A 27515-nucleotide genomic window follows, 5' to 3' on the forward strand; every position below is an offset into this window, starting at 1 on the left:
GTCTTCCTTTCCCCTCTCAAGTTCATGATCTCTTCTTCCTTTTCGATATATGGGAGTGTGTATTTAGGAATGATTACTTGAGATAGATCATATAACCACCTAAGGGTCTGTCCCTAGAGAAGACTGACTCTTCCTGTCTCAGCAGCTAGTATTTTCCTGTCACTCTTCATCTAGGGGCAGGACTTGGTGACAGTGTTCCATCCTGAAGAGATAGGTAGTTACACTTACCACAATTATACTAAAATTTTTCATAGACAATTGCTTATTAGTGATAATTTTTATATTAAATAAGGTATATTGTGTATATATCAGGGAGGTATTCTCCATGATTTTTATGGATACAATGAATTTTGGCATTGAGATTATATATTGCCCAGTGTTGTTTGTTTTTTGCTCTGTTTGTTTGTTTTTTGGGTGGCACAACCCAGCTCACAAATAAATCACACATGGAGGCTAATTCTTGAGTGCCCAGCCTTAGCTTGGCTTGTTGCTATCTAGCTTTTCTTAACTTACATTAACCCATCTACCTCTTCCCTCTGGCCTTTTTTCTTTTTTTCTATATGTCTTACTTTCCTTTTTACTCCATGGCTGGCTGTGTGAGTGGGTGGCTGACCCTTGAATCCTCCACTCCTTGTTCTCTTGATGGTTTTTCTTCTTCATTTCTCCTGTTTATATTGCCTGTCTGCCAGCACAGCCTATCCTTGTTCCTGCCTTGCTATTGGCCAGTCTGCTCTTTATTAAGACCATCAGGTGTTTTAGACAGCTATAGTAACACAGCTTCACAGAGATAAACAAAAGTAAAACACCTTGAAATAATATTCCCCAACAATCCATGGCAATAAAACAAATCCAGGAATTTTATATTTAATAGCGCTTAAATAAATTTGAATATAATAGTATAAGAAAATGTTATGTAGATTTTCTAATCTAATATCAAGTATTATACCTTTGATAACAGATGTAAAATGTTTATTACACGTTCCATTCTTAGTCTAAAGCTTTATATATTGTGTTTCCCTAGTTAACATTTACCAAATAAATGCATAAATGCAACCAGAACAAATGAGTGAATAGCTGAGAGTGCCCTATGGTGGACACCTCCTCATCAAATACCCACTACAATTAAGTCTTAGAAACCCACAGTTACTAAAATAGTTTGTTAGAAATATATCTCAGACTAGATTTCACATGTAGCTATTCTGAAGGTACAGGAAAAGTCTTCAGGCAAATGTCATCTAGCTTACTCCTTCTTTTCCCAATTCACTTCTTTCCCAGACATTTTTGTTGATTTGAAAAGTTGTTAGGTACTCACTAACACTTTACCATGAATAACCAAGCTTGGATGGTTGACACGGACATTGGGGAGTCTAAGACTTATATTTAGAATTACTCAGCTTCATCCCCTGCAAACTTGGGGTCCAGCACAGAAGAGGCATAAAATACAACCACACTGTGTTGGACAGAGCATGTGCTTGGGTTAGGTTTATTTAATCCAACAGAGTGACATTTTCGTGTCATTGCAGAAAGCTACCTATTGCTCATACACAGTCATGTATTTGTGTCTTACAGGAAGAGGGTCATGGACTTAAATCCTAGCATATACAAGTGGACATGTTGTTAAGGAGCATACAGATTGGTTATTCAATACCACATGGTCAAACCTAACAACATACATAAAAGTAACATTATGTAGACTGAGCAAGTCATATATATATGTATGTGTATATAGTTTGTGTATACATATATATATTTGTATATATATAGAGAGATATATTGTACACATATAACACATATACAAATATATGGCCAGCACTATATATAAATATATATATACATATATATATGTCTTTGTGTGTGTGTGTGTGCTTGTACCTAAATGTAAAAATAGGGCATGAATTTGAAAGTGTGAGAGAAGAAGGTAAAAGCAGAAGTGTTGTAATTATGTTATAATCTCAAAAATAAAAGAAATACTTTTAAGTAGCACGTTTCCCTCTTGCTGGTTTTCAAGTTTCCCATCACTGTACAGTCTGAATCTCTAGAACCTATCTACAAGTGGCTATTCAAGTAAGGGTTTGCTAATGCAAAGGAGGAAATGCCACCTGAGACTGGTACAAACAACGTGGTCCAGTCTATTTTTTACATATGTCATTATTGATTCTTAGAAAGCTTTTTGGTATGTGAGCACAGCAACATATTAGAAGAATTAAATCTATAGTTCTTTCATTTATTTCTAACAGAAAAGAAGTCTCTTATGCTGCCGCTTTAATTACAGTGGATGGCAGAGGTCTCTTGGAGAAAAAGCGGCACAAATGAGCTTGTTTTTATTACACACAGGGGATGGTTGAAGGCATGATAATCTACGGAAGAAAGATGTTTGCTAATGTTTACATACTTAGCTCCCACTGGCATGCCACCAGCTTGGAGGCTTGTGCTGTCCCTCTGATTCTGAGAAAGTGCATCCAGTTTCACAGCAAGACTTCAAGGAGCACCAGATGATGGGGCAGATGGCAGATGACTAATTTGGCAAGCCTTGATGAGTGGAAATTGTTTGCTTTAATTGCTTGTCAAGTCCAGTACCTACATTAAAGTTAAGGGCCCAGCACTTGCACAAAAAACAAAATATTGCAATGCTAATTAGGACTGCATCTTATAGGAGAGAGGTCTTAAGTGAAAGACAGTGAATTCTGAAGAGATGGTGGCAATTTAAAATCATTTAAACTAAATATAGGTGACAAATATGACTTCTAGCAATCAAGTCATCTCTATTGTTTTTTCTATCTTTAACATATAAAGTTTGTAAATTGATGACATATTTTTAAATAAAAGAGATCACTAAAGAGTATTATGAAAGTATGTGAAGTCATTCTATTAATAGTTTATATTTCATATATTATACCTAAACTCATTCCTAATTTATTAAAGTTTATAAAGCCAGTGTTTGAAACATAAAATGGCAAACAGACACATTAGAAAGATCAAGATTTGTACTGGGAAAACTAGGTTAGGGGAGAATATTCCAGAATATTCAAGAAGCATCATCCAGAGAGCTAGCTGTTCCAGAAGCCTAGATTCCAGCACCCACATCTGGCAGCTCAGCCTGTAGTTCCAGCTGCAGGGATACAACCCCATCTTCTGGCCTCTAAGTGTACCTGCATATATGTGGCATACACATGCACACACAAGTACACACATACGCGCGAGCACACACACACACACTTTAAAAATAACCTCATACACAATTGAAAGAACAATGAAAACCAAGTGCATGCGTGTGTGTGTGTGTGTGTGTGTAATTTTTGTGATAATCATTCAATGTGAAATAATAGGTGGAAAGACAAAGCTTTTTCTGATAGTGTGAAGTTCATATTAAGATAATATTGATATTCTTCAAAGCCATGTGGAGAAGCAAAAGCTCACATTATATATAAAGTGTGATTGGAGGCAAAGAGATTTGTTTTAATACTGAAATAATAGGAATAATAAGATTCATATGAGTGATTTTATTACTCAAACTTAAATTACTACAAGTTTTTACTTTCTGATCTTTTTTTTTCCTGAATGGTGATTATGTTGGATGCTAGTGGTGAATCTGGAGAGCCCTGTGTTCAAAGGTATAGCTACATTTGTAATTGAATCAAAACTAAATAGATTAATTGGCAATTGTATTAGGGTCTCGCATAGATCTTAACACCTGCAGTTACATTTGGAATGATACTCTGGGGAGTTCAGGTAAATTTAGGATTTCTGAAGCTTAAACTGTTGTGAGTTTATCATTCAAAGACTTTCTAATGGTGTTGGCAAAGAGGTTGGATGTTGTTAAACTTGTTTGGGCTGCTGAAGAAGATTTTTCAATCTGCTTTGATAAACAGCTTTGTGAAATCAATGAAACTTGATGGCTTAAGCATTGTCTTGTATACATTGCCTGATTGTAAAATCGATTGACAAATGAAAGTTGTGAGACATTCAATGAGAGCTTCATGAAGAGAACTACAAATGATTTTTATGCTTCCATCCAAACTAATTCCTTAAAAACCAAGTCTGCCTTTCAAGATAAAAGCTATGCTTGATATACCATCGATTCTACTCAACTCTGATCAAAGCCAAATAGAAAGAAATGCCTTACTGAGACAAAAATATTTCCTTAATTGAACAGTATATAGTTTTAAAAAACCCACAAAACCTTCAAGTATAAGAGTGTTTGGAATAAAGTATTAAGATGAGCATGACTTTTCGTTCATTGGAAATTCTGCATTTCCTTCAGAAGTATTTCTAAACATAGTTATTGTAATTTTGCATTTGAATAAAGTATATATGCAACACTAGTGATCTTTATGTTTTTAAGATATTTTGGTTATTTTAAGATCATCTAGATGTTTATTATTAGAAGATGACTTTGCTCTAAAAATATTTGTTTATTTTTATTTTATATTAGTGAATTTTTTGCCTGAATTTAAGTACATGCATCATATTTGTGAAAGTGCCCATAGATGCCAGAAGCGTTTACAGGAACTAGATTTACAGCTAATTTGAATGTTTCAACTTTTGAGAATATTTTAATGGTAATCTACAATGAGTTTAACCTTGTGCTGGATAGTTTATGTCATGTGAGGGGTGGAAATTTCACTTTAGATGGTAATCTTAACATTTGGCTGTAGGGTATTAGTTAATTAGTCAATTAACACTGTAGGTGGGGCCACCACTGGGATGTGGTGCTCAATTTTATAAGAAATCAGGCTAATCAAGCAATGAGGAACCAGACCATAAGCAGCACCCCTTTCTGGCCTTTATTCACCTCCTGCCTCCTTGTTCCTGCCTTGTTTAAATTTCTGTCCTGATTTCCTTTAATGATGAAATATGATGTGGAAGTATAAGGCAAACAAATCCTTTCTTCTTCAACTTCTTTGGTCATGGTGTTTCATCATAGCAATAGTAATTCTAACTAAGCTACAAACCTAAAACTATATAATTCCAATGACTTCTTCATGCTTTTCATTTCTTTTTTCATAATGGGAAAATAGAGAGTATGTAACAATATTTAAATATTGTAACTAGAGTATAAAATTCAGTGTGGATATGATACTATTACATAAGTTATAAAGTATTCTTGTATAAAATCCTTGGTAATAAAAAGTCGTTAGATTTAGCCCTCATCCTTGCATTTCTTGAAGCAGGCTTGAGGGTAACTTGAAGTAAGGAAGCAAAACTGGCTCAACCAACATTGAAAATACAGTTGCGACAAGGTGGAGCACAACATGTGAAAATATAGTCCCATGGCTAATCTTAATTTCTAAGGAAGGAGTGAAATGTAATCTTTATTTTTAGTGTATGTATGTCTATCTGAAAACTCCCCACTCTAGTACTGTGTAGAAAGGCAGGTGTTGGAATGCACAGGTATAAATAAATTTCAACATGGTATGTGAGGAATTGGACACTCCAGAAGGGGACACAGGGAGGTGAACAGGAGTGAAAAACTCTTAAGGCCCTGGACTGAAAGGAAATAATTTTTACGTATAAATACTGTGATTTCAAGCTTGGCATTGTGTCTTTCTTGGAAGACTAAGGCAGGTATGTTGAAGGTTTGAGGCCCATTCAGATAACATAGAGAGTTTCATACCAGCCTGTGATATAAACTCTACCTAAAAGTAAATGGGATTTCAGTGAGAAACAATCTGTATTGTGGCAAAGTATCACAGAGTAGGCAACTTAATTTAATAGTAGGTTGCTCTTTCACATATCTGGAGGTTAGAAATCTAAGACTGGCATCCCCAGGCTCATACCTGCTCTGACCTTCAGTTAGCATTCTCCCTTGCCTCTCTGTAGCTACTAATAATGGCTGTCAGAACATGGCATCTTTGGCATATTAGGTGCTTCATTCCAGCTTCGCCTTTATGGTCACAGGGCTGTCTTCCTAGGTAATTGTACTTTCATCGTGTTTCCTCCTCTGGGTATGTGAATGCCTGTATGTGCAGTATATGCACAGGTGTGTAAAAATATACTCAATAATACAACAGCATGTGAAGTCCAGAATGTCTTAATTATCCATTTTCCTATTGTTTATTTGTTTGCTTATTCTAACGCAGAATCTCTCTGAACTCTGAGCTCTTGCCATATTTGCTAGATTGGCCACTAAATCCAGGGATGTGCTTGTCTCTGCCCTGTTCAAACCCCAGTGCCAGGGATAAAATGGCGCATGAATACACCTGGTTATTTGTTTGATTGTTCTGTTATTGCATGGATTCTGGGGTGTATGAATTCAGATCCTTATCCTTGAGCAGCAAACTCTAGCCAGTGTCTGATTTCCAGTCTAGTTGTCTTCCTCTTGAATGGACCCAGAACATATTGCACCAGGACTGCATGCCATCACCTCAGCTTGATCCTATTTTTAGAAAATACTTCAGATCATCACCTCATAAAGAGAATGCTTTGCACTACTTGTGGTTTCTAAGGTTCTAGTCCATGATTTTGTGAACATGTGGGGAGACACTTCAAAGTGAATGGAATATCAGTAGGTCAAGACTACTCTTGAACTAAATTGCAATATCCCTCTCTAGGCTTTGTCTATTATTCAAAGTTTATGCAATTCACACTATCACTGTGGATTAGATCTATAATCATCTTCAAATATTTTACATTAAAATTTTGTTATTTCAATTTACTTACTGTGAAAACAAGCTTTATGACAATCTTAAATATTAAGAAACAACCCCTCAGAATATTTCCCCCTGTCTTCACTGTCCCACCCCTGTGAGCACAACACCAGGCATAGTTATTTGTTATTTCTATATATTGGACATGCGGTTGTGCATATGGATTTTCTATCAGTTTCTGCCCCCAGGATCTTGACGTTATTGGTACTTTGTTCCAGGTATACTATGTAACTACTTAAAGAATATATATTTAAAATACAGGTTTTAAGTTAATTACTAATATTGTAAAATTCACATTCCAATATTTTAGCCTATGGAAAATTGATAAGTGTATTAAATGTTAAAGACTGTATGCAGATATTTTGTGGACTGTGAGAGTGGAAGAGAGATTAGATAACAGTACACAGATAAAGAAGACATGTTGGGCGCCAATTGAAGGCAGGGTTTAAATGAGTTCACCAGACTCTAGATAAATGATAAATAGATACTTATTAGGGAAGCACTTAGACAAATAACATTAAATAACCGCCTTGTTCTTCCTGCTCCAGAAGATGCAGTCTCTGCCCTCCTATGCTCTCACCATGCTCTCATTGCAACCCAAGAGAGTGAGCCAGCTCCCCCTTTACCTTAAAAGGGGTCACTCTGAAACTATGCCCATGAAGTGTGGCCACCACGCCAAGTTCACTGGCAAAGCAAGATGTCACTATATAGAAAATAGCAAATAATTTTTAAATGTGCTGCTCTCTTCTCTAATTTTTATTTATACGGAATTAATTGGTTAATCAGAAATCTGGGCGAAGTATACATCTTGAAGTGAACTGTATTTAGATGAAATCAAATCTTCCTCTCGCATGCCTTTTTATAAGCTCAGCAAATGTGATCATTTCAGGTACCTTCTTAAAAGATACATTAAGAGATTCTATGGAAGCCACACTTTTTCTCCGTGCTTGACATGTATTGTTAAACAATAAAAAGGTAATTTCTTTCTTAAGGGACAGTGGCCTACGGTGTTCAATCAGGTTTTAAATAACTTGATGAATCTGGATAAAGTATTTAGTAATGCATTTTGTGTAAGATATTATCAATGTTCGTGTCATCTACAGGTATCTAACTTTAGGTGCATCTTTGTCTTTTCAGTGTGCGCAGGAACAGAGAATAAACTGAGCTCTCTCTCTGACCTGGAACAGCAGTACCGAGCCTTACGCAAATACTATGAAAACTGCGAGGTAGTCATGGGCAACCTGGAGATCACCAGCATCGAGCACAACCGGGACCTCTCCTTCCTGCGGGTACAGCTGTTTCTTTTTCTGTTCTTTTTTTGTGAGTGGGCATGATGTCACAATGTGCAATGGGAGCCCTGCTTCATTAGACATGGTAGCTCTACCCTTCTGCCAGGCAGCCTGTGACTGTAGTCCGAAGATAAGCAGCAGAGAGGCACCTGCGGGAAAAGACTAGGAATAGCAATGCCCAAGTGACTGATGACCGAGCTTGGAGGAGCTGCTGTCACCATTAGATTGATAGAAAGATTCTGTCAGTGTATAGCACGGGGCATACTGCAAGTCCCTCCTTTTCTGACAGGACAAGGACTAAGAGAGTCAGAGGACCAATCAGATAAGAATGGGTGGCTTTAGCTTCATCTCTTTTCTGCCTCATTTCTGTCAGTTGGAGGAGAGGACAATGGAAAGATATTGTCACCCCTCCTAATGACATTATTTTGAAACTGTAAACAATTTAAAGCAGGCTCAGAAGAAATCACAAGCACATGCATATACCCATGTATTACCTACTAAAATTACATAGAAAATGAGAACTTGGATTCTAGGAAGATAAAGCCTTAGAAGCACTCGGTATTTGAGTCCTTAGCTGTTGTTTCTAAAATGCAGTGCACAGAAACTCTCCTGGCCACATGTAAGAACTATAATGATGCTTTAGCAAAGGAAAACTAAAGAAGAAAGCTCAAACTGAGGCAGTGCAAGGAAACAGTACATGGGATCCAAACAGTGTGACAGAGATAAGGAATGCACTCCAATGACAACTGTGCTTTCTGTCTAGTGTGTGCTTCGTTTGATTTGCCCAATCATTAGATCTCACTGAAAGCCAAAGGTGTGTGTTTTCATGCATATACAGCTATGCATATCTATGTTATGATACATACCTACCATACGTTCTTTAAATAATACAATGTAGAAATGTTTATAGTTGTGTAAACCTTATGATCTTACAATACAATAATTTACCAATGATAGGGTTCTTTCAAATATTATCCTTTAGAATATGAAAGTTATATATAGAGGCTTGAGCAGCATCCTTTAAACAATGTGTCTAAAAATCTTAGGAAATACTTTGAATGTAATATTTTGAATATATTTAGGGAATATAAAATAAACAAGGCCGAAATTTCCATGTGGAACTAGAAATATTTTCTTCAAATAAGTATTTGCTGACTCCTAAATAATTTTTGTAAATGTTTATAAATCTTGTGCTAGCCCACACACATTTATAATTGCATGTTTTATTAAGAGTAATTTTAATCATTTTCTTTTTCACACTAACATATTTTATTTATGTATTTTTTGTTCTTTTATAGTACAATTATTCTTAAATGTGACATGTATTTATTTATTAACAACAGGCTTATCTACCCTACAATAGCAAGTAATTTCTTCTTGACTTCAACTGTTCTAGACACTGAGCACACACTTCTAAATAAATCACATATGACTCCTGCCTACAAGGAACAGAGCAGTGGAGATGAAGAAAAATAATGAGAGTAAAATAAAGTATTGTACTGGAGCAGTAGTGAGTCTAATGCCAAAAATATTTAGGTGATGTCAGCATCCAAGTGACATTTGATTAGGTGAAATTGACAAGGGACATTGAAAAGAAAAAAATCAACCAGTAGGCCAAGGGTAGAGCATTCCAGAGTCTCATATTGTGTTCTTGATAAGAGGTGTGTGTGTGTGTGTGTGAGTGTGAGTGTGTGTGTGTGTGTGTGTGTGTGATGAGAGAGAGAGAGAGAGAGAGAGAGAGAGAGAGAGAGAGAGAGAGAGACAAGGAAAGTAAGACAGACAGAAAGAATACCTGTATGAGATTGGCTGCCCTATTTTCTATCAGTTAGTGACATGTTATTGTAAATGGAGTTCTTAATTGATCTAGACAATAAAAAGCCAGAGTCAGATATAGAAGGAAATGCTGAGAGATCAGAGAGGGCATGCCACAGCACACCTTACCTCCTAAGTGTCTCAGAAGAGAAGAGATCAATTTCTTGTTTCTCCCTGCTTATATCCTGTTTCTGCCAAGGTATATCACTTCCTGTCTGTATGTACAGATTTCCAGACCTCTATGGTTAGCTAATGGCTAGCTGTGTTCCCTAACCCCCAGACAGGCTTTATTTGTATAAGTAAGATATTACTACATGTTATTTCTTATTGTACGCTAGAATATTCTAAAAGCCTTCTAATTTGTAATTTTATTTAGTCTAAATATCACATTCAGGCTAACCTGTCCTTATAGTAGCTTTCTTTCTCAATAGATAATTGACCAGTAGTGACACATTAAAAACAGAACCTAAGCAATAAATTTCTGGTTACTTTACATCATACCAACAATCCATATAAGATTTGAATTGAGGAGTCAAGCTGTAACATCATGCCAACCGTTGTCTGGGATCACATAGCCCTTAGATGTGCTCCTGTGATCATGATTTACAGAACAACTTTTCATAGTTGTTCACAATTTCCCTCCTGGAAGAACAGCTTAAATCTGTCATGCATGTGGAGAGGCATAACAGATATCAATTTTTTTCTGGATATATTCCTGTCATTACGAGTCACAAAAATTACTTTTGTCTTTAAAGAAATATCCCATTCTTATTTTCATATGAAAGCAACATGGTGGTTCTGACATTTGTTTCTTTATGAAAGCACTCTCGCTTCTGTGACATGTGATAGCAGGTTACCTACAGGTCAAACTTACATCATAACTGATCACTCAGTATTTAGCAAAGTACCTTAGTATACTAGGTAATTTGTTTACTACAGATGTCAACAGGTATGCTTCTGTGTGATACATTTTTGTGTATATGTTTTTGCTTATTGTGCATGTGTATGGGTGTGCAGATGAATGCATACACATATGTCTATGCAGACACCAGAGGCTGACATCAGAAATCTACCTTAATTGCTTCTCCACAATATTTCCTTAAGACCGTTTCTCTCACTGCACCTGGAACTCAGCAGTTTGGTCCTACTAAGCACCAGAGCTCCTTCTTTACAAACCTCCTCACTGCTAAACTTGCATTTATGTTATGCTCTGGTCAACACAATCATGGGGTGTTCTCAAGATCAAACAGGTTCTCACACTTGTCCAGAAAGCTCACTGCTGACTGATTCTCTTCCCATCCCCAGCGCATAATTGTGAAAACTATTGATCTGTTATAGAGGTTTCTTTTGTGGTACTGTGTTCTCTAAACAACATGAAAGTCTCTTTTCATGGCCTTGTTATTTCAGTGCCAACATACCCACAATGCTAGTTACATGAGTAAAAAGTACAGGGTGTGTCAATTAGAAATTCCACCCAGGAGTATTTGGTATTATAACCAATAACATTCAGTTATTGTATCAGTTAACACCTTGTCTCCTTTGGTAACACCTTGTCTTGTGGTTCAAATGTCAAAGAGAAATGAAAAGCCAGCAGATTTGAGCCAGCACTCTGAAACAGACACACAGAACAGAGAAAGAGAGCATTTACCCAGATTATTAATGTGAGACTCACTCTAGTTGTGCCCATGAGATACTTCTGCAACTTGATTATCAGTTTATGATTTCTACCTTTCCCCATTTGACTGGATAAAAGTTATTTCTTTCAGTATAGCTGAAGCACTCCAACTAGTACCCCTCTAAAGATCTCAAAAACAAACAAACGAACAAACAAATAAATAAATAGGCCTTTGAAATTAGATTGAAAACAGGATGTGGACATAATTTAGTTGATGGGGTGCTGGCCTAGCCAGCAGAAGGTCCTGGGTTTCATCCTCTATATCCAGTAAAGTGTAAAACCTGGGTGTCTGTCAGGGTGGGGGAGGGAGCATGTGCAAGTGCTGGCAAGAGGAGCAGAAAATCAGGTTCAGTGTCTTTCTTGGGCAATAGAGTCAAGGTCATCCTGGGAATAAAGAGAGTCTTCTAAACAAACATGGAGGATGAAGAGAAAGAGAGGTGGAGGAAGAGAAGGATGAGGTTGGAGAAATAAAAGTTGTGTTTTGATCCTTTTAGGATCACTGGGATGCTTTGGAAAGCCTTGCCTTTTTCTTTCATTCATTCTTTCTTTCTTTCTTTCTTTCTTTCTTTCTTTCTTTTCTTTTTCTTTTTTTTCTTTTTTGGTTAGGCAGCATCAGTTTTGATGAAATACATTTCAATGAATTATTTTCAAGAGACTTTCATTATAGAAAAGAGTCTCCTTTTCATGCAACCTCCTTTTTCTTAATTTCTTTTTGGAAGGAAAAATAATCATGTTGACTGTTTTTAACATTCGACTGCTAAGCCAGCACATAGTTGGCTAGGAAAAAAGGCTCTAAAATTTATTTTATCACCACAAGGTTAAGGCATAAAATAGAGAGCAACAAGGCATAAAAATTACAGATTTTGTGTTATTGTCTACACTTTGTGAACTCTCTAAGACAAGCGATGGTGTAGGCAATAATGGGAATGAACCATTAGACCTCTTCCTTATTAGGATTCCGGCCAGCTTCTCCTCCTTTGTCATACATTGGTCTTCCTGGCATTCAGTAGTTTAGCTCTGCTAAAAAGGTACATGACCCTTCAGCTTTTATAGCTTAGATTTATTTTTCTTTTTTTATATATCCATGTTAGCAAATAGTTATTAATTGTTAGCTACTTGTAAATACTGTGGTCTGGTATGTGCAGTGTTCATAATACACTTCATCCTCTGTTGTAATCTATGGCTTCATTTAGCTGTATGTACATGGTTTTGAAATAATCTACATTAAGTCTATAAAAGAATAATCTTAATACTTGGTGTTGACTTGGAATAGTAAAAATGTCACTAATTCATTTGACTCATGTATGCTATAATCCAAGTAATCACTATACATGAAAATGAATAAAAATAAATTAATACAGATATTAAAATAACAACAACCTTCTACCATCTACCTATTTATCTATCTATCTATCTATTTATTGTGGTCATCTATCTACCTATCTAGATTATCTAGATATACACACTTTATTTGATACTGATCTTGAGAAGTGTAAAAAAAGCACAATTTGTATGATATTGATATGCTTCTTATATTGATGGGAAATGTTCTTCTGTGTATATGTTTGTCTTATTGGTTGATGAATAAAGCACTGTTGGCCAATAGGAAAGCAAAATAGGTGGGGCTAGGAGACAAAGAGGATTTTGGGAAATGTAGGCAGAGAGGAACCATCATGGAATCCCTGGAATTGAGGTAGCAGGGCAGAATCAGTATATAAGCAAGGACAAGCAGAAAATCTCTCCTCTCCTCTCCTCTCCTCTTCGCTCCCTCTCCTCTCCTCTCTTCTCCTCTTGCCTCCCCTCCTCTCCCCTTTCCTCTCCTCCCCTCCCCTCCCTTCTTCTCTTCTCTTCTCTTCTCTTCTCTTCTCTGCAGAGATGCTGAGCCAGCCATTATCATGTAGCAGGCAAAAGAGTTTCAGGTCTGATAAGTCAAAACCACGTGGAAATGAATGGATTATTATTTATGGGTTAATAATTAAGTCAGAGCTCGCCAGCAAGAATTCATAGCCAGCGGCCAACATATTTATATATAGCATCCTGCATGTTCATTTGGTGCTCATTGCCACCAGGACCTAGCAGGTCCAGAGAAAACTCACATTGATATATATAATACATACATATATACATACATATATATATTATACATATATGTATATGTGATATATGTATATATGGGAATGTATTAGGGAATGCATTCTCTTGTGAGTATGTCCCAACAGTTTAAAAGCATAATCTATTTTATTCATATATTTGACAGACAGAATATATTTTAGCCCACAAATAACAATCCCACCTAAAGATTTCTGTCAAAACAAAAACTTCCTAACTTTCTAGAAAAGATACAGTTTTTTTTCATAGAAATTATTCTATCCTTGAATTCAAATATATCCTTTGAATTTCTTTCTTTCTTTTTTGAAAGGAATATGATGTAGTTTTTTTCAAGGTCCAAACATGAATAAATATGACTCAGGGACAAAAATTCTGGCTGTCCTAAATACTATGTTACAACATGGTGATAGTTTCTAGAAGTAATACAGGGCTTTTGTGGTATGATCCTCAGCTTGCTTGTCCACCATCATTCTTAGAAATGCTTTTTCTATCTTGGTAACTGTTCTGATTACTATTTCTAATATGGGGTTTCTGGTCTATTTGTTTGCCATAGGACACAAGAACATTATGTTATTATGTTCTGGTTGGTCTTTGTTAACTTGGCACATGTATTTGGGAAGAGGAAACATAATTGAGAAAATACCTCCATTCTGATTAGATGTAGTAGGCAAATCTGTAGGGCATTTTCTTGATTGATATAGGTTAGTCATGCCTATGGTATGTGACATAAGAAAGCATATAGCGTTTGACTTTCATTTAGTTAGTACTTCCTAATAATATGGGCCTACCATCACCCTTTTAAGACCTTGTGTATTGTATGTGTGTTTGGTTTTGATGTGTGTGTGTGTGTGTGTGTGTGTGTGTGTGTGTGTGTATGTGTGTTTGTGTGCATGGATTATAAATTTTGTTTGAAATATAAGATAGGTGTGACTGACAAGCCTATATGATTTTTTTTCGAAAAAAGTCCATCTAAGAAGAAATATGTGCATTTGTTAAGTAAATAAATAAGACTATCTCATGTAATATTTATATTCTTTAGCTATTTTTCAATGAGTACAATGGCCTATGCTTTTCTTCCATGTTGTTAATAGTTACAGATTGCAAGAGAATTAAATTAATTAAAAATTCAGAGCCTTCAGTCATTGGGTTCAAATCAACTATGCCTTCAAGGAATGTTTACAAGAATTAGAATAAGACATTGTCCTCTGTTTAAGTACTGCTTGTTGGCTAAACATAGAAATCTCTTTGTTGTGAAATGGAGCAAATTTCCTGTGTTTTTGTGGTGATTTCTTTACTGGGTGAGATGAGAATGCTGAACAATAAGTAGAGAGAGTAATACAATAACTTGGCTGTTGGGTCAAAGAAGACACTCTGGGTTAAATGGAATTTTCATAGCTTTGAGAGTTTCTGCATGCTTTTTCTAAGATCATTGCACATAATACATATGCAATTTTGTATGTATGTATTTACAGCTGGCATTTAAATTGAAACTTGATTTTCTACTGAATCTAATCATGGAACTTGTATTACATTTGGAAAAGCTATGCAATTTATACTTGGCTTAGAAAATATACTTTTTTGATGAGAGGTTAAGCACCATGAAATCTGAAAGTATATATTTACTCAAAAACTATTCTTCACAAATTTTATAGGAAAAATAAAAAAATCCATGTTTTATTGAGGTGTTCTTTAATAATATTTCTATTTTAAACTGTCTTTTTAACCATCTAAGTTAAATATTCAGTAAAAACTTTGAGTTTTCTCTCTTTCACAAAATTATTAATTACTGCGAGAGCCTGAGACCAAATCAATAGAACCCATATAAAAACTGTCTAAACTTGATTTGGTGGGTGGAGACTGGAGGCTCTCTGCGTCTTGTAAGCCAGCCAAGCTAACTGAAAAAGAAAATTCCAAATTTATAAATTAAAAAACCAAGATAAGCCGGGCGGTGTTGGCACATGCCTTTAATCCCAGCACTCGGGGGCAGAGGCAGGAGGATCTCTGTGAGTTCTAGGCCAGGCTGGACCTACAGCCTCCAAAACAATACAGAGAAACCTTGTCTCGTAAAACCAAAAAAAAAAACAAGATAAAATCAAACAAACAAAAACAAACAAACAAACAATCAAAAAACCACACGTACACACACCAAGGGAATAATACAGAGATTCCTTTGGCCTCTTTATGTATGTCTGTTCTTACATACATGTGAAAACATTTATATATCATATACACACATAAAGAGTAATGATAAGTAAAGTAGGACCCATACTTAGAATTGATATTTAACAGGAAATAAATATTTTAAATATTATTGGACTAGAAGATAGTAATTAGAAATAGATGAAAAATTTCAACCCTCATGTTTGCTAAAACACAATTATGTGAATGCAAGCAAGTAAGCACTTATGTTTATTTAAATAAAAGCAAATGACCAACTATCTATAGATGAGAATTAGATTGCCATGAAATATTAACTGTGTACAGAATTCCTATAAATTTAGTTAACATATTTTCTGTGATGTGTTTATGTGGTACCTATATGTTGTGTATGGGTCCTCCAGATGTATATATATACTGCATGCATATTAGAGACCACAGCAGTACATTGGGACACTCCCATCTTTGCTTGTTCTTTTGTTTAGAATCTTTAACAAACCATGCCTTTAAGGTCTACATGGCTCTGCCCCACAGATCTGGGATTACAAACACTGGTATTATGCTGAATTGTTTACAGAAGTGCTGGTGATTAGAAATCAGGTCCCCAATTGCATCATAATGGCTGTTGCCCACTTAGCCACCCCAACAGTCCCGTTGACTGTCTATAAGGTAATACTACTAAATGTTTTATTACTACAATAAAATCTCACTATTTATTACCAGTAAGAGTAGTTAAGAATGAAGTAGTTGGGAGCCTACTCCACATAGAGCAATACTCTTTCAGCCTCGACACACAGGGGAGTGTCTAGGTCCTGCTCCAAATGATATGACAGACTTTGAAGATTCCCCCATGGAAGGCCTCACCCTCCCTGGGGAACAGAAAGGATATGGTATTGGAGGTCGGTGGGGGACGGGGAGGAGGGAAGGGAGAAGGAACTAGGATTGACATGTAAAAGAAGCTTGTTTCTAATTTAAATAAAAAAATTTTGAAATGAAGTTCATTTAAAATGTCTTTAATTTCCTAAATGATAATGATCTCTCTAGAAAAAGTGTCATGTAGTGAAACATATTTAAATAAATCCTGAATATTGGCATTCTTAGAACATGCAAGGAAAATCTTTAAATCCTGGGGATTGGGTCATTTTAATTGTCTTCCAGTGTGATATGACGAATATTTAGTCTTATTTTAGTCTTAAATCAAGAACAACTCAGGTAGCAATCACATGTTACCTCGGGAGTCTCTGGTCCTCTGCTCTGGAAAGTGGGCTATTTTTCTCTGCTTATTTGTATACAGCAAGGATTTTATTAGTTTTTTTTTTTAGCTTGTAATTAAATTTCCCTTTCCCCTCTTTCAAAGTTCGCATGCTCACATGTGTTTCCCCATTTGTCAATGCATGGCCTTTTATTTTTTAATTGTTGTTTCATGTGAAGATTTAACATGAAGAAAAGATCTTACAATGGGCTATGTTTCTGAAAACTAAACCCTAGAGTATAATCAAGTAAAATCCTTTTGAAAGTTTAAAACAATGTATATTTTGTTAGTTTTAATTCAAAGCGAAACACCTCATTGCCTTCAAAGAAAAGGGCTGAATTAAACTCAATGATAATTTGCATGAAACCAAGTCAATTTTAAAGGTCTCTCTTTGGTCACATAGAGCATAATTTAAAGGTCAGAAGTGCAAAAATAAAATGTTAAAATTCGTGCATTTAGAAACACTATAATTATTTCTCTTGATCTCTAATTTGAAACCATTCACTATGAAATGGTCTATTAAAATGTGTAAAATATGTAATGAATGCTGTAAAAATTAAGGTATTTGTTTTGGTAAATACAGGCCTAGTAGAATGGTATCTATTTTATATAATTCTACCTCAAAATCAAAATACATTTTTGTAAGTTGATGGGAGTAATTTGAAACAAGTGGATGTTGTATTTGTTTAGAAAAAAGAAAGAGATGGTGAAAGGGAGAGAAAAGAAAGGAGAGTGGGAGAGGCAGAAAGTCACACACACACACACACACACACACACACACACACACACACACACATGGTGCTCCTGCAAGTTGTAGCTCCTGGAGTCTGGGAGCCCTTCATCAGGCTGAAGTCCTACTCAGCTACTTTTCTTTTTCCTCTTTCCCTTTTGATGCTCTATTAGCAGCTACGGTGGTAACCACAGAGGACATGACCATACATTTCAGCTTTTGGGTTGTTCTGATTTCGTAGTTTCACAAAGGTGAATTTAAGAGTCAAATACTTGATTGTTGTTTTTAACAGGCAGGAAATAATTAAAAATGTGCAAAGATACTACAGAGTATGTGAGTGTTGGTTTAAGAATCTAAAAGGGATAATTTTATGGAAGCACTAGGAAGCCTTCATTAAAAACATAATTATTCCTCAACAAGTCTTTAGAAAGAGGTCATGAAAAGAGGTGAATGCTATGCACTAGCAAATATGGACCATGGAACATGTAACCAGAGGTTGTGTACCTAGTAAAATACTCTGGTGGGGTGTGGGTGGGGATTCCAGTAGGAAGGGGAAATAGAATATATTGTTATGGAGAGACTGGAGAGGGCAGATGGACAGGTGTGAAGAGTACAGAGGAGGATGAAAGGGATGGAGGGAATAAGGGAAGAAGCAACTAACACTGCGGGACACTTGAGGGGCCATTTGGAAATCTGCTATTTGTAGAAGAAGCCTAATATAGAAACATACATATATGGAAGGAATCTTAAAAAGAGTTAGCAAATAATGGGAAGCACAATGCCTCAACTGGATATAATATGTCACCAAGTAAAAACTCCAGTGTAAGGTATGGGTTACATCTAATTGTGTTGTTGGTCAAAGGGGCCCATGAGAACCACCAACTCTCTCAGGCTATCACCAAAGCTAATAGTTCCTCTCCATGAAATGTTGGTAAAAACCTATTTCTGAAGGCAGCAGTTATATGATTTCCTCCTTAAGACTGTTCTTTGGATTAAATACAAAACTGTTTTTTAAAATAACACAGTTCATCTCCATAAGCCTTATTTTTCCTTTGTGAAATGTTACATTACTATGCCCTGACCATCTTCAAGCTGTAGCTACCTTTCTGAAATCAGTTCTCTAACCTTCCTATAGTTTCCTTCACGCCTGCCTCCTCTATAACACATAGGTGCATGCACACACACACACACACACACACACACACACACACACACACAGACAGAGACAGAGACAGAGAGACAGAGACAGAGAGAGGGAGAGGGAGAGAGACAGACAGACAGAGAGAGAGAGATAAAAATTCTTGTCAACTTTTAGAACTGCATTATAAATTATTTGTTAGGGAAACCTTCCAGTTTCCACGTCCTAGTGAGTTCTACTCATCAAGGATATTCATATCAGCCTGTGTTTCTTTCTAAGACTTCCAGTATAGCAATTATTTAAATATTTTTCCTTTCTCTCTAGGTTCCTAAATAATTCATACGAGGAATAGCTATGTCTATTCCAGACAGAATTTTAGCATCTACCCAATGTCCTACCATATAGTGGCTGCTCAGCAAGTATTTGTGAAATGAATACATTTAAGTAAACTTTATAACTAAAGAATAATTTCTTTTTTATACACCATGTTTTTTAGTCAAAGAAAAATGTTCAAAAATTTCTCTTTACTATTTAATTTTTAACTTATGTTCTTCTACATAGTTTTTGGTTGACTTTGTCATACATATATCATTCATTTATTTCATGAAATTATTTGATAAAACAGAAGTGGCACAGTACTTGTAAAATTATAGGAAGTATAATAATATACACATGTATAAAGACTTATGTCCTATGTTGATTTAGAATGCATGCCCTTCAATAGCCTTCTCAGATTTTCCTTGGGGTTTATTAGATTGGTGTACATGATACAGATTGCATAGTACAAGAGTGCTGTCAATAATGGAGAGGCTGGTACCCAGGAACTAATAAGTCCTCCATGCAGCTGCATGCCATAGCAGTTCTAATCTGATGATGAAAGCCAAGATGACTCCTCAAGGGAGAATGGTCTACAGTCAATGTTGGAATATCAATGAAACTGGATTCTGATATCAACCAAGCATGACAACAGCAATATTGGCAGCAGGATAGATGCATTTATGGGTAAAGAGGGAGAATAAGGAAGCAAAAGCCGGAATGTTTTTTCTTTGTGGCTTTTTTGTTTGGATCTCCATAAAAAGCTGTTGCCCACTATGGGAGAGAGTCACTCCTATTTCACTCAATTCTTTCAGGAAATATGGTTATCGCCTTCCTAGTCAATCAGAGATACACCTACATTGACCACCAAAATTAATCAATAACCCAGCCCTAGGTGGTGTTAAGAGTTTAGAGTCATCAGAAAGGAAAGTGTCAATGAAGAAATTCCTTAGATGAGATTTTCAGGTGGGTATGACTGTGGGAGTTGTCTTGATTGTTAATCAATGTAGGAGACCCTCATTCACTGTAGGGTTTGCTTTTCAATGGGGAGGCTGTTCTTGGCTACACACACACACACACACACACACACACACACACACACACACATGCCCGCATGTCTCCTAAGTCGAAGAATCTTTTGAGAGAGAAGTCAGTATATCCTCACAGTATCTGTATGTCTTTGGCTGTGAATTTCTTGGTGTGAGACAATGCTGTGTGGAAAAGCAAACTGACTTGCCTTCAAATTCTTGACTTGAGTTCCCTCGGTGACAGACTATGGTCTAGAATTATAAATTAAAATAAATTATTTCTTCTCTTAAGCAGATTTTGTACAGTGTTTTATATAACTGCAACAGAAGCAAACCTAGAATATACCTTTCATTAACACACCCCAATATACCATCTGACTTTTAATAAATAAGGTTTTAAAATTGTATGGAGTTTCATTCCATTATGCAATGCCTTTTTACTTCTTTGAACAACCACATAGCCTCTTTGTAGTCATTTTAAATCGGTCACATATTTCTCCAACATTAAAATGCTCCCCCATTTTGATCATATCCTCTTCCATTCACTTACTAACATAGCAAGCAAAGTTAATGCCTCCACAGTTGTAAGTATATGTCTGTATGTGTAACATTGCATAATATTATATTAAATACAAATGAATTCTGCACAAATGTTTGAGATGGGCTCAAATCCCATAGAGAACAATGCTGATATCTTCATTGCTTACCTAACCATAAAAAAGTATCTTGTTTATCACACAACCACAAAATGTGACATAAATAATGAATGACTGAATAGTGTGAAGAGAATGAAGGTGGCAAAAGGTGTTTACATTGTCAACAAAGCTTGGTTTCATTTAAATAGGAACTGTTCATTATACAATCATGGGAGTATTCCTTACAGACCCATGAAAAAGTTAATCTAAGTATATTTCTACTTAGAAAATGCTTTTAATTTTGTATTCAATTTTCAAATACAGAGGCAAGAAAGAAATAAAACCAAATGGTTTGTGGCATATGGAATAAACACTGGAGATGCAGCAAAATGAGTACTGTTAAGGCATTGATGTAGAGAGTATGGATAATTTCTGGCAAGTTTTTAAAACATAATTATTTCTAAAATGACAAAGCCTAGTTATTGCGAAGTATTATTTGAAAAAATTTAATTCTGTAATAAGAGCCTGCAATTCTTATTAGTGATGAACCCTGGAATATCTCAAGAAGATAAAGTGCAGCCTGAGCCTCCTACCCAATGATTCCAGGTTGCTGTCTCCACCAAAGGAAAAGCTCACAAAGGGGACAAGCTAGGAATTCAGAGAAAGTTCATTATAGGATAAAGCTACACATTGATTGTGAACTTCCTAAAATCATGAGTTAGTTAATATGAAGCATATATATATATATACATATATATGTCCCTCTATATATATATCTATATCTCTATTTATCTATCTCTATGTATTTATATAAGGGAAGAGTTTAACAGAAGGGATTATTAAGCATGAATTAAGATAGAAATGAGTCAAGATATCCAAGAATGCATTGGAATTTCCACAGAAGTGATCTTATTCACCTTTATGATTTTGATTGTCTGACGTGACAGGAGACAGATGCATGATGACAGAAGGTGATTTTGCATAATTAATGATATGGGACTGCCATTATAACTAAGAAAAAGACATTAATGGTTGCACTTGTTAACCATGTTGGTCCTAGCCATTTTGGGGTGGTCCTGCATTCAGCCTGTAGAAGCTTGCAATTTGCCTGTTGTTTTTCCAGTGCTTGCTTTGCCTATCTCAGAGGTAGTCAAGTTACAGTAAAAATCAAATGATACCTTCATTATTCATTATATGAAGAACTCAAAAAGGCCATAATTTCAAACTGAACAGGCAAGCTGTGGATGGACCATGTCAGGCAGCTTCTATTATAATAAAAATACTTATGAAGAGGGAGTTCATTTCAGTCTTAAAAGTTCTAGTTCCAGATTTGTTGGCCCCATGACATATGTCTATTGACTAAGTGGAGAAAGAGACTAGACAGTCCTCATTGGAGAAATGTGTCTAACTACTGAAAAACTCTTCAACAGATGCCACCTCTAAATGTTATGTCAGCCTCTAATACAGCCATCCTAATCTGATTAGACTATTCAGCAGCAACGCTTTGTCAGACTACGAAGTACGAAATTTGAGCAGTTGTCCTGACAGTATCAGAAAAGCAATTTATCGTCAGAGCCATACGATGGCAGGTTTCTTGAATGTGTGTAACTTCAAGAAGCTTCCACATAGGAAGTGTGCTATGAATCCTACATAGGATACATTCTCCTTGTGCAATCACGTGTCATTTCAAGGTTGCCAAAAAACGTAAATATCAGTAAGGCAATGTTAGCATAACTCTATTAAAAAGGACTAAATGGCCGGTATGTTGCTTTAAGGCTCCTTAGATGCAGCAAACAGTAAGTTAAGCTTCACAAATGGAAAGGTGTTGTTAAGCCTTTTGGGGTCAAAAACCTAGTCATCTTTCCAAAGGATGTTGTGGCCTAAAGAGCTTGGCTTAACCTTTTGTTTGCAGAATGTAATTGCATCACACTAGAATCAAGAGCAGGAGCTTCATTTTCATTTGCAGGGATTTAGTCAGAGAGTCATTCTGATGATGAAATGTACAATAAAGTCCCACCTAAGGAATCCCACTTGAATGCCCTCCCTATTGGTTGAAGGACTTCCTGTATTTAAGGGACTGCAATGTTGTGTCTTCAGGCAGTCCTCCATTCTCATTCTGTATTAGTGAGGCAGTCCTCCATTCTCATTCTATATTTGTGAGACAGCAGTGGCAAAAGACTGCTTTATTGCTGTCCATGGTATAGGCTGTTGAAAAAGTCTCAGCAGTTGTTGAGGCAGTTACCCAACATTTTCTTCCTCCCACCCACCTCGTCCCCCAGGAAAGCAGAAGGTACAAGTTACCAAGCATGGGGTCCCTATTTAAAGTTATGTTGTAGCCGGAGAGAAGCTGAGTTCTCCAGAAAAGACTATGCTTGGAAGGGAAGAGTAAGAAGCAAGTGTACTGGGGCAGTGTGTCTATGGGAACAGATAACCAAAGTATTTGCTAAGTGGCTCCACAGCGTTTACCAAATAGCTTAGATCATTTTTTTAATCTTTTGAGTGGGATAGCTTCACCTTGTCAACCTTTGACTCCTCCATTCAAGATTTATAAGGCACCTCTTGCCATAGTATCTTATATTCTTATGTACAATTATTAATTGAGAGAATCTCTGCCTTCTAGTAAAGCAGTGGGGTGATTGCATTTTGCTGATGAGCGTACTAAATATACGAAAAGGTTAACTAGCTTGCATGGGGTCATCCATCAATAGCTGGCAGAACTTAAAATCAGGATATTCCAAAGACTCTTACTAGATATCTCATAAAAAGTTCAGCATTGCATGTAGTTAAGTTCAGTTTTTTCTCTCTGTATCCTTGTTGTAGAATCCATACTAATCTTTGTGGCTTATGAAAATGCAAGTCTTAAGTGATTGTAATATGCTCCCAAATAGAAATATTCCCCATGCTTCACTAATATTTACAGAATGTTCATATGAAAAAAATTACATATTGTAAAAGGTTAAATGATGCCAATAGGGATGGTCTATCTCAGTTGCCAATAAGAAACTTAGCCCAAGATTCAACAGTTATTCTCAAACTACATTAAGATCATTGTGTTCAGATAAAGACATGAGATTTAAGGGTTGAATGACTGACCAGAATGTGTCTATAATAAGAAACTGGGACACTATATTTCCAGAAGTCATGCCTCAAAATAACAGTTGAAAGAGAGGGTGTGTTGTTCCGGATAGAGGGGAAAGGAAGCATCTTACTGTTTGCACATATTTGAAAGACTCTCATGGAATAGGGCATGGCATGGCTTCACATTGTCTCAGAAGTTTATAATTAGGCAGAAGCTTAAAAGAGGCAGAATTTGGCTTTAAATAAGGATTTTGCTAACAATTAAGGCATTCTAATAATATAATGAAGTGCCTTGTGCGTTCAGAAAAATGGACAGGAACTTGTAATTGAACACCTTGTTTTTTCCAGGCACTGAGCCAATGGTGCTATAAAATGCCCGAAAGATGAAATTGAAGTGTCTAACATATTTTAGACAATCACTTGACATTGATTAGTTATTTCCTTAAGTGTTTCACATATGTGTATGTATGAATATATAAGTGCATAACAATCCAATAATAACTAACATGATCAATGATGTCAAAGTTTTACAGAGGAAGTCTGAGTTTTTATAGAGTCCCAGAAGGACAGGACAACCTAACTAAGAATTGAATGAACCTCTGGATGCTATGTTCTGCCTGTTGTTGCCACAAAAATTTGTTGTCTAATTATGAAAAGACAGCTGAAGGGATGAGGGGAAGGCAAGAAGGGACACGGTTTTGTGATTTTTGAAAAAAATTTTTTTCATACAAGTCTGGAATCCTTTTATTTAGTGTGACTCTTGGTTTTCTAAGAGAGCAATGTTCTTCTGCAGCACATTGTCAACATTCTATGACTTCTAAAAAGACAGAATTTCTGATGTTCCTGAGATGGGTAAAGTAGGGAATTTGGAAGGAGATACCACTTCCAGATTCTACATTTTACCCATAATGTGCCTGAGATATTGCTTTGCAGTTTTATCAATTTATGGCTTTTCTTACTTAGGTTGTATTCAACAATAATTTGGAGTATTGTTAATAAGATGTAGTACAGAATATTCAGGCATGGCCCCAGCACTTTCTCCTCATTTTTTTTTTCTGTATAAAGCTTCATTTCTTTGCATCTGAAGTCTTTGAACTGACTGCAACGGCTGTTAAAATGTATGGAAGCTAAGTGCTTTCACTGTGGAGTATTAAAGCTTATTAACTGCTGTCTAAGAATTAGGTTTTATCTTGACTTGGGGGAGTTAACATTTCAATGATCTTCCCTTAATAACAGTTGTGCTTATGAAATGATATCAGGGGACACATCATGGTTTATGCTCTGAACTCTTGAGTTACTCTACATGGAACTGCCCTGTAAATCATGTCTATGCTGTGTCTTACTCTTTCTTTCCTATAACTTACATAGTAATAGCTCACTTAGGACATAGTGCTTTAACTCAAATCAGTTTTGGAAAAATAGAAAACCTAGATTTCATGACCTCTACGCAATGGTGTAATCCGAGATGGACTTCTTTAATTTTCTTCTGTGAATGGAAAAATAAGGTGATGGTTTATAGATGTAGATGATATTAAACCATCATAAGAATCATCATGTCCTCATGCAACTATTCATATTAATTTTTATTGCAGAAATATTTTTCAACATAAATTATTATATTTTAAAATAAAACTCACTGTTGCCATAACAAAATGATACTCCACCAGTAAATATAAAATTATAAAACATGAATGCAATGAAAAGTGTGAAAGACTGAATCTCAGATTCTGGAGATTTCATAGTTTCTGTCTTTAAAAAATGGTTTTCCAAAGATTTACTTATAAAGGAATAGCCAATGAAAACATTGTTAAGGATGAATATCATGAGGACGCAGGTCTTTTGATGGTAGCCATAAGCAAAGGGGTCACATATATGACACACTGTGCACACTAAGAAAACAAAGTTCTCTAATGGATAATGTTGGAGCAGAGGGCATGCCTCCAAACCTTCCAGCAGCTGTGGAAAGAGTATTTATGGAAGAATGACTAGCTAGGAGTAACTGTGATTTTAAGGAACTAGAAGGAAAAAGAACACGGTCAATGAGTAAGGTTTTAGATGCTTTCATAGGCTGTGATAACTTCTCTAACCTATACATTCTCTGCCTCATTTTCAGTTCGAATCAGTACAGAATGAGAAAAATATTTTCATTTTGTTTCTCAATTTGAATATTCCTATTGTTCAACTTTTCTGAACTCTGGAACTATAGAGAACTAGAATTTTCTAGTTTAGATTGCTTTTATTTTGTAGTATGTAAGTTTCATCATTTATTTGAGGCAGTCTCATAAAATTTCCAACAACAAGCTTAGAAGCCTTTGATATAAAATTAAAAGAAATATTCTCTTAATTAAAAAATTGTCTTTTCTGTGTTTTGAAGTACTTTGAATTAAAAAAATAAGTTTTTGTCTTGACCCAGAAACCTAATACATGTCAATGAAGCCATATCTAATCTTATTCTTTCTTATAATTTTCATTTAATTAAATTTATCTTAAGGTGGCATTTATCTATAAATGTAAAATTTTACATATTAATGGGATATGATGAGATTTTTCATATATCAGATATTATATAATATTCAAATATTTAAAAATCATTATGTCCTAAATAATTATCATGTCTTTATGTGTAAAACTTTACAGTTTTTGCATACAAACAATCATACTCTCATGCATGTTGGCCCTACTGTGTGTTCTTAACTGAACCTAATTTTCTTCATGAGATAATTATACTTTTATCAAGTACCATGACATACACATTGAAGTGTTCCTTTATTATATTTTAAATTTTCATTTTATCCATTCTATTTCTGGCCTTTAATACCATTATGACAAGGTTATACATTAACATTCTGTACATAACTTTTACATGCACAAATTGCTGATTTTCTAATAGACTAGCCAATCCTGCACTTGTCCCTTGGCCCTGTAACCAAATCTAGATAAACAAATAGTGATTAAAAATTGACTCACCCACACATCTCATATGCAGCACTAAAATGTCAGCAGATTGTGGAATAAGATGATTAGCAATGCAAATGCTTCTCCTGTACCTGTGGTTTACAGTAAGTAGAATAAACAAAGACCAGATCCCTTGATAACAAAGGCCCTCCAAAAATGCTCTAATGACTCTTAAGGACTAAAGACCTAGTTATCTAAATGCTTAAAGATTCTTTGCATTTACTCAGGGCTTATGTTTCTCTGTATAAATCTTTCTTTACACTTATTTAAGCCGGATGAGTTCTTCTCTCTGTCTTCTTTGGCCTTCATTTACCTCTCATGTTTCATTTTCATACTGCATTACAATCATGCATTTGGTTGACCATTCTCCTGAGCATCAGATAGGATACATTAGTGGAAACATGTAGTTTGTGAAGTAGATGTAGTGAATCTATACAAAAAAAGAGCCCACCTCTGAATATTTATATGAAGACACTTTAGGGACATAAGTTCTCTGTGTGAATAATTAAGACTAAAGAAGACCATCAACTTACAGACAAAGGACAAATAGTATATTGTTCCTATACCAAAAAGTAGTAACAGAGGATAATGTGGCTTAAGGTATCATAGCCAACATGTAAACCTCAGTACAGGGAATAGAAGAAAGTTCAAGACTTTGTCCTCCATTATATGGTACTTTCAAGTTTGGATGCTGA

At 35.7% G+C, this 27515-nt stretch overlaps 1 protein-coding gene across 4 annotated transcripts in view; it reads left to right on the plus strand.

The window, feature by feature from the left end:
• The window catches only part of Erbb4 (erb-b2 receptor tyrosine kinase 4), a 1016453-nt gene that overhangs the window by 346953 nt on the left and 641985 nt on the right, over positions 1-27515 (plus strand). For all 4 annotated transcript variants that reach the window (XM_005070538.4, XM_005070537.4, XM_005070539.4 and 1 more), the window contains exon 2: positions 7785-7936. In XM_005070538.4, coding sequence (XP_005070595.1) covers positions 7785-7936 — 152 coding nt within the window. The remainder of the gene's footprint in view (positions 1-7784; positions 7937-27515) is intronic.

Source organism: Mesocricetus auratus, unplaced genomic scaffold (assembly GCF_017639785.1).
Source record: "Mesocricetus auratus isolate SY011 unplaced genomic scaffold, BCM_Maur_2.0 Super-Scaffold_100010, whole genome shotgun sequence".
NCBI classification, from domain to species: Eukaryota; Metazoa; Chordata; class Mammalia; order Rodentia; family Cricetidae; genus Mesocricetus; species Mesocricetus auratus.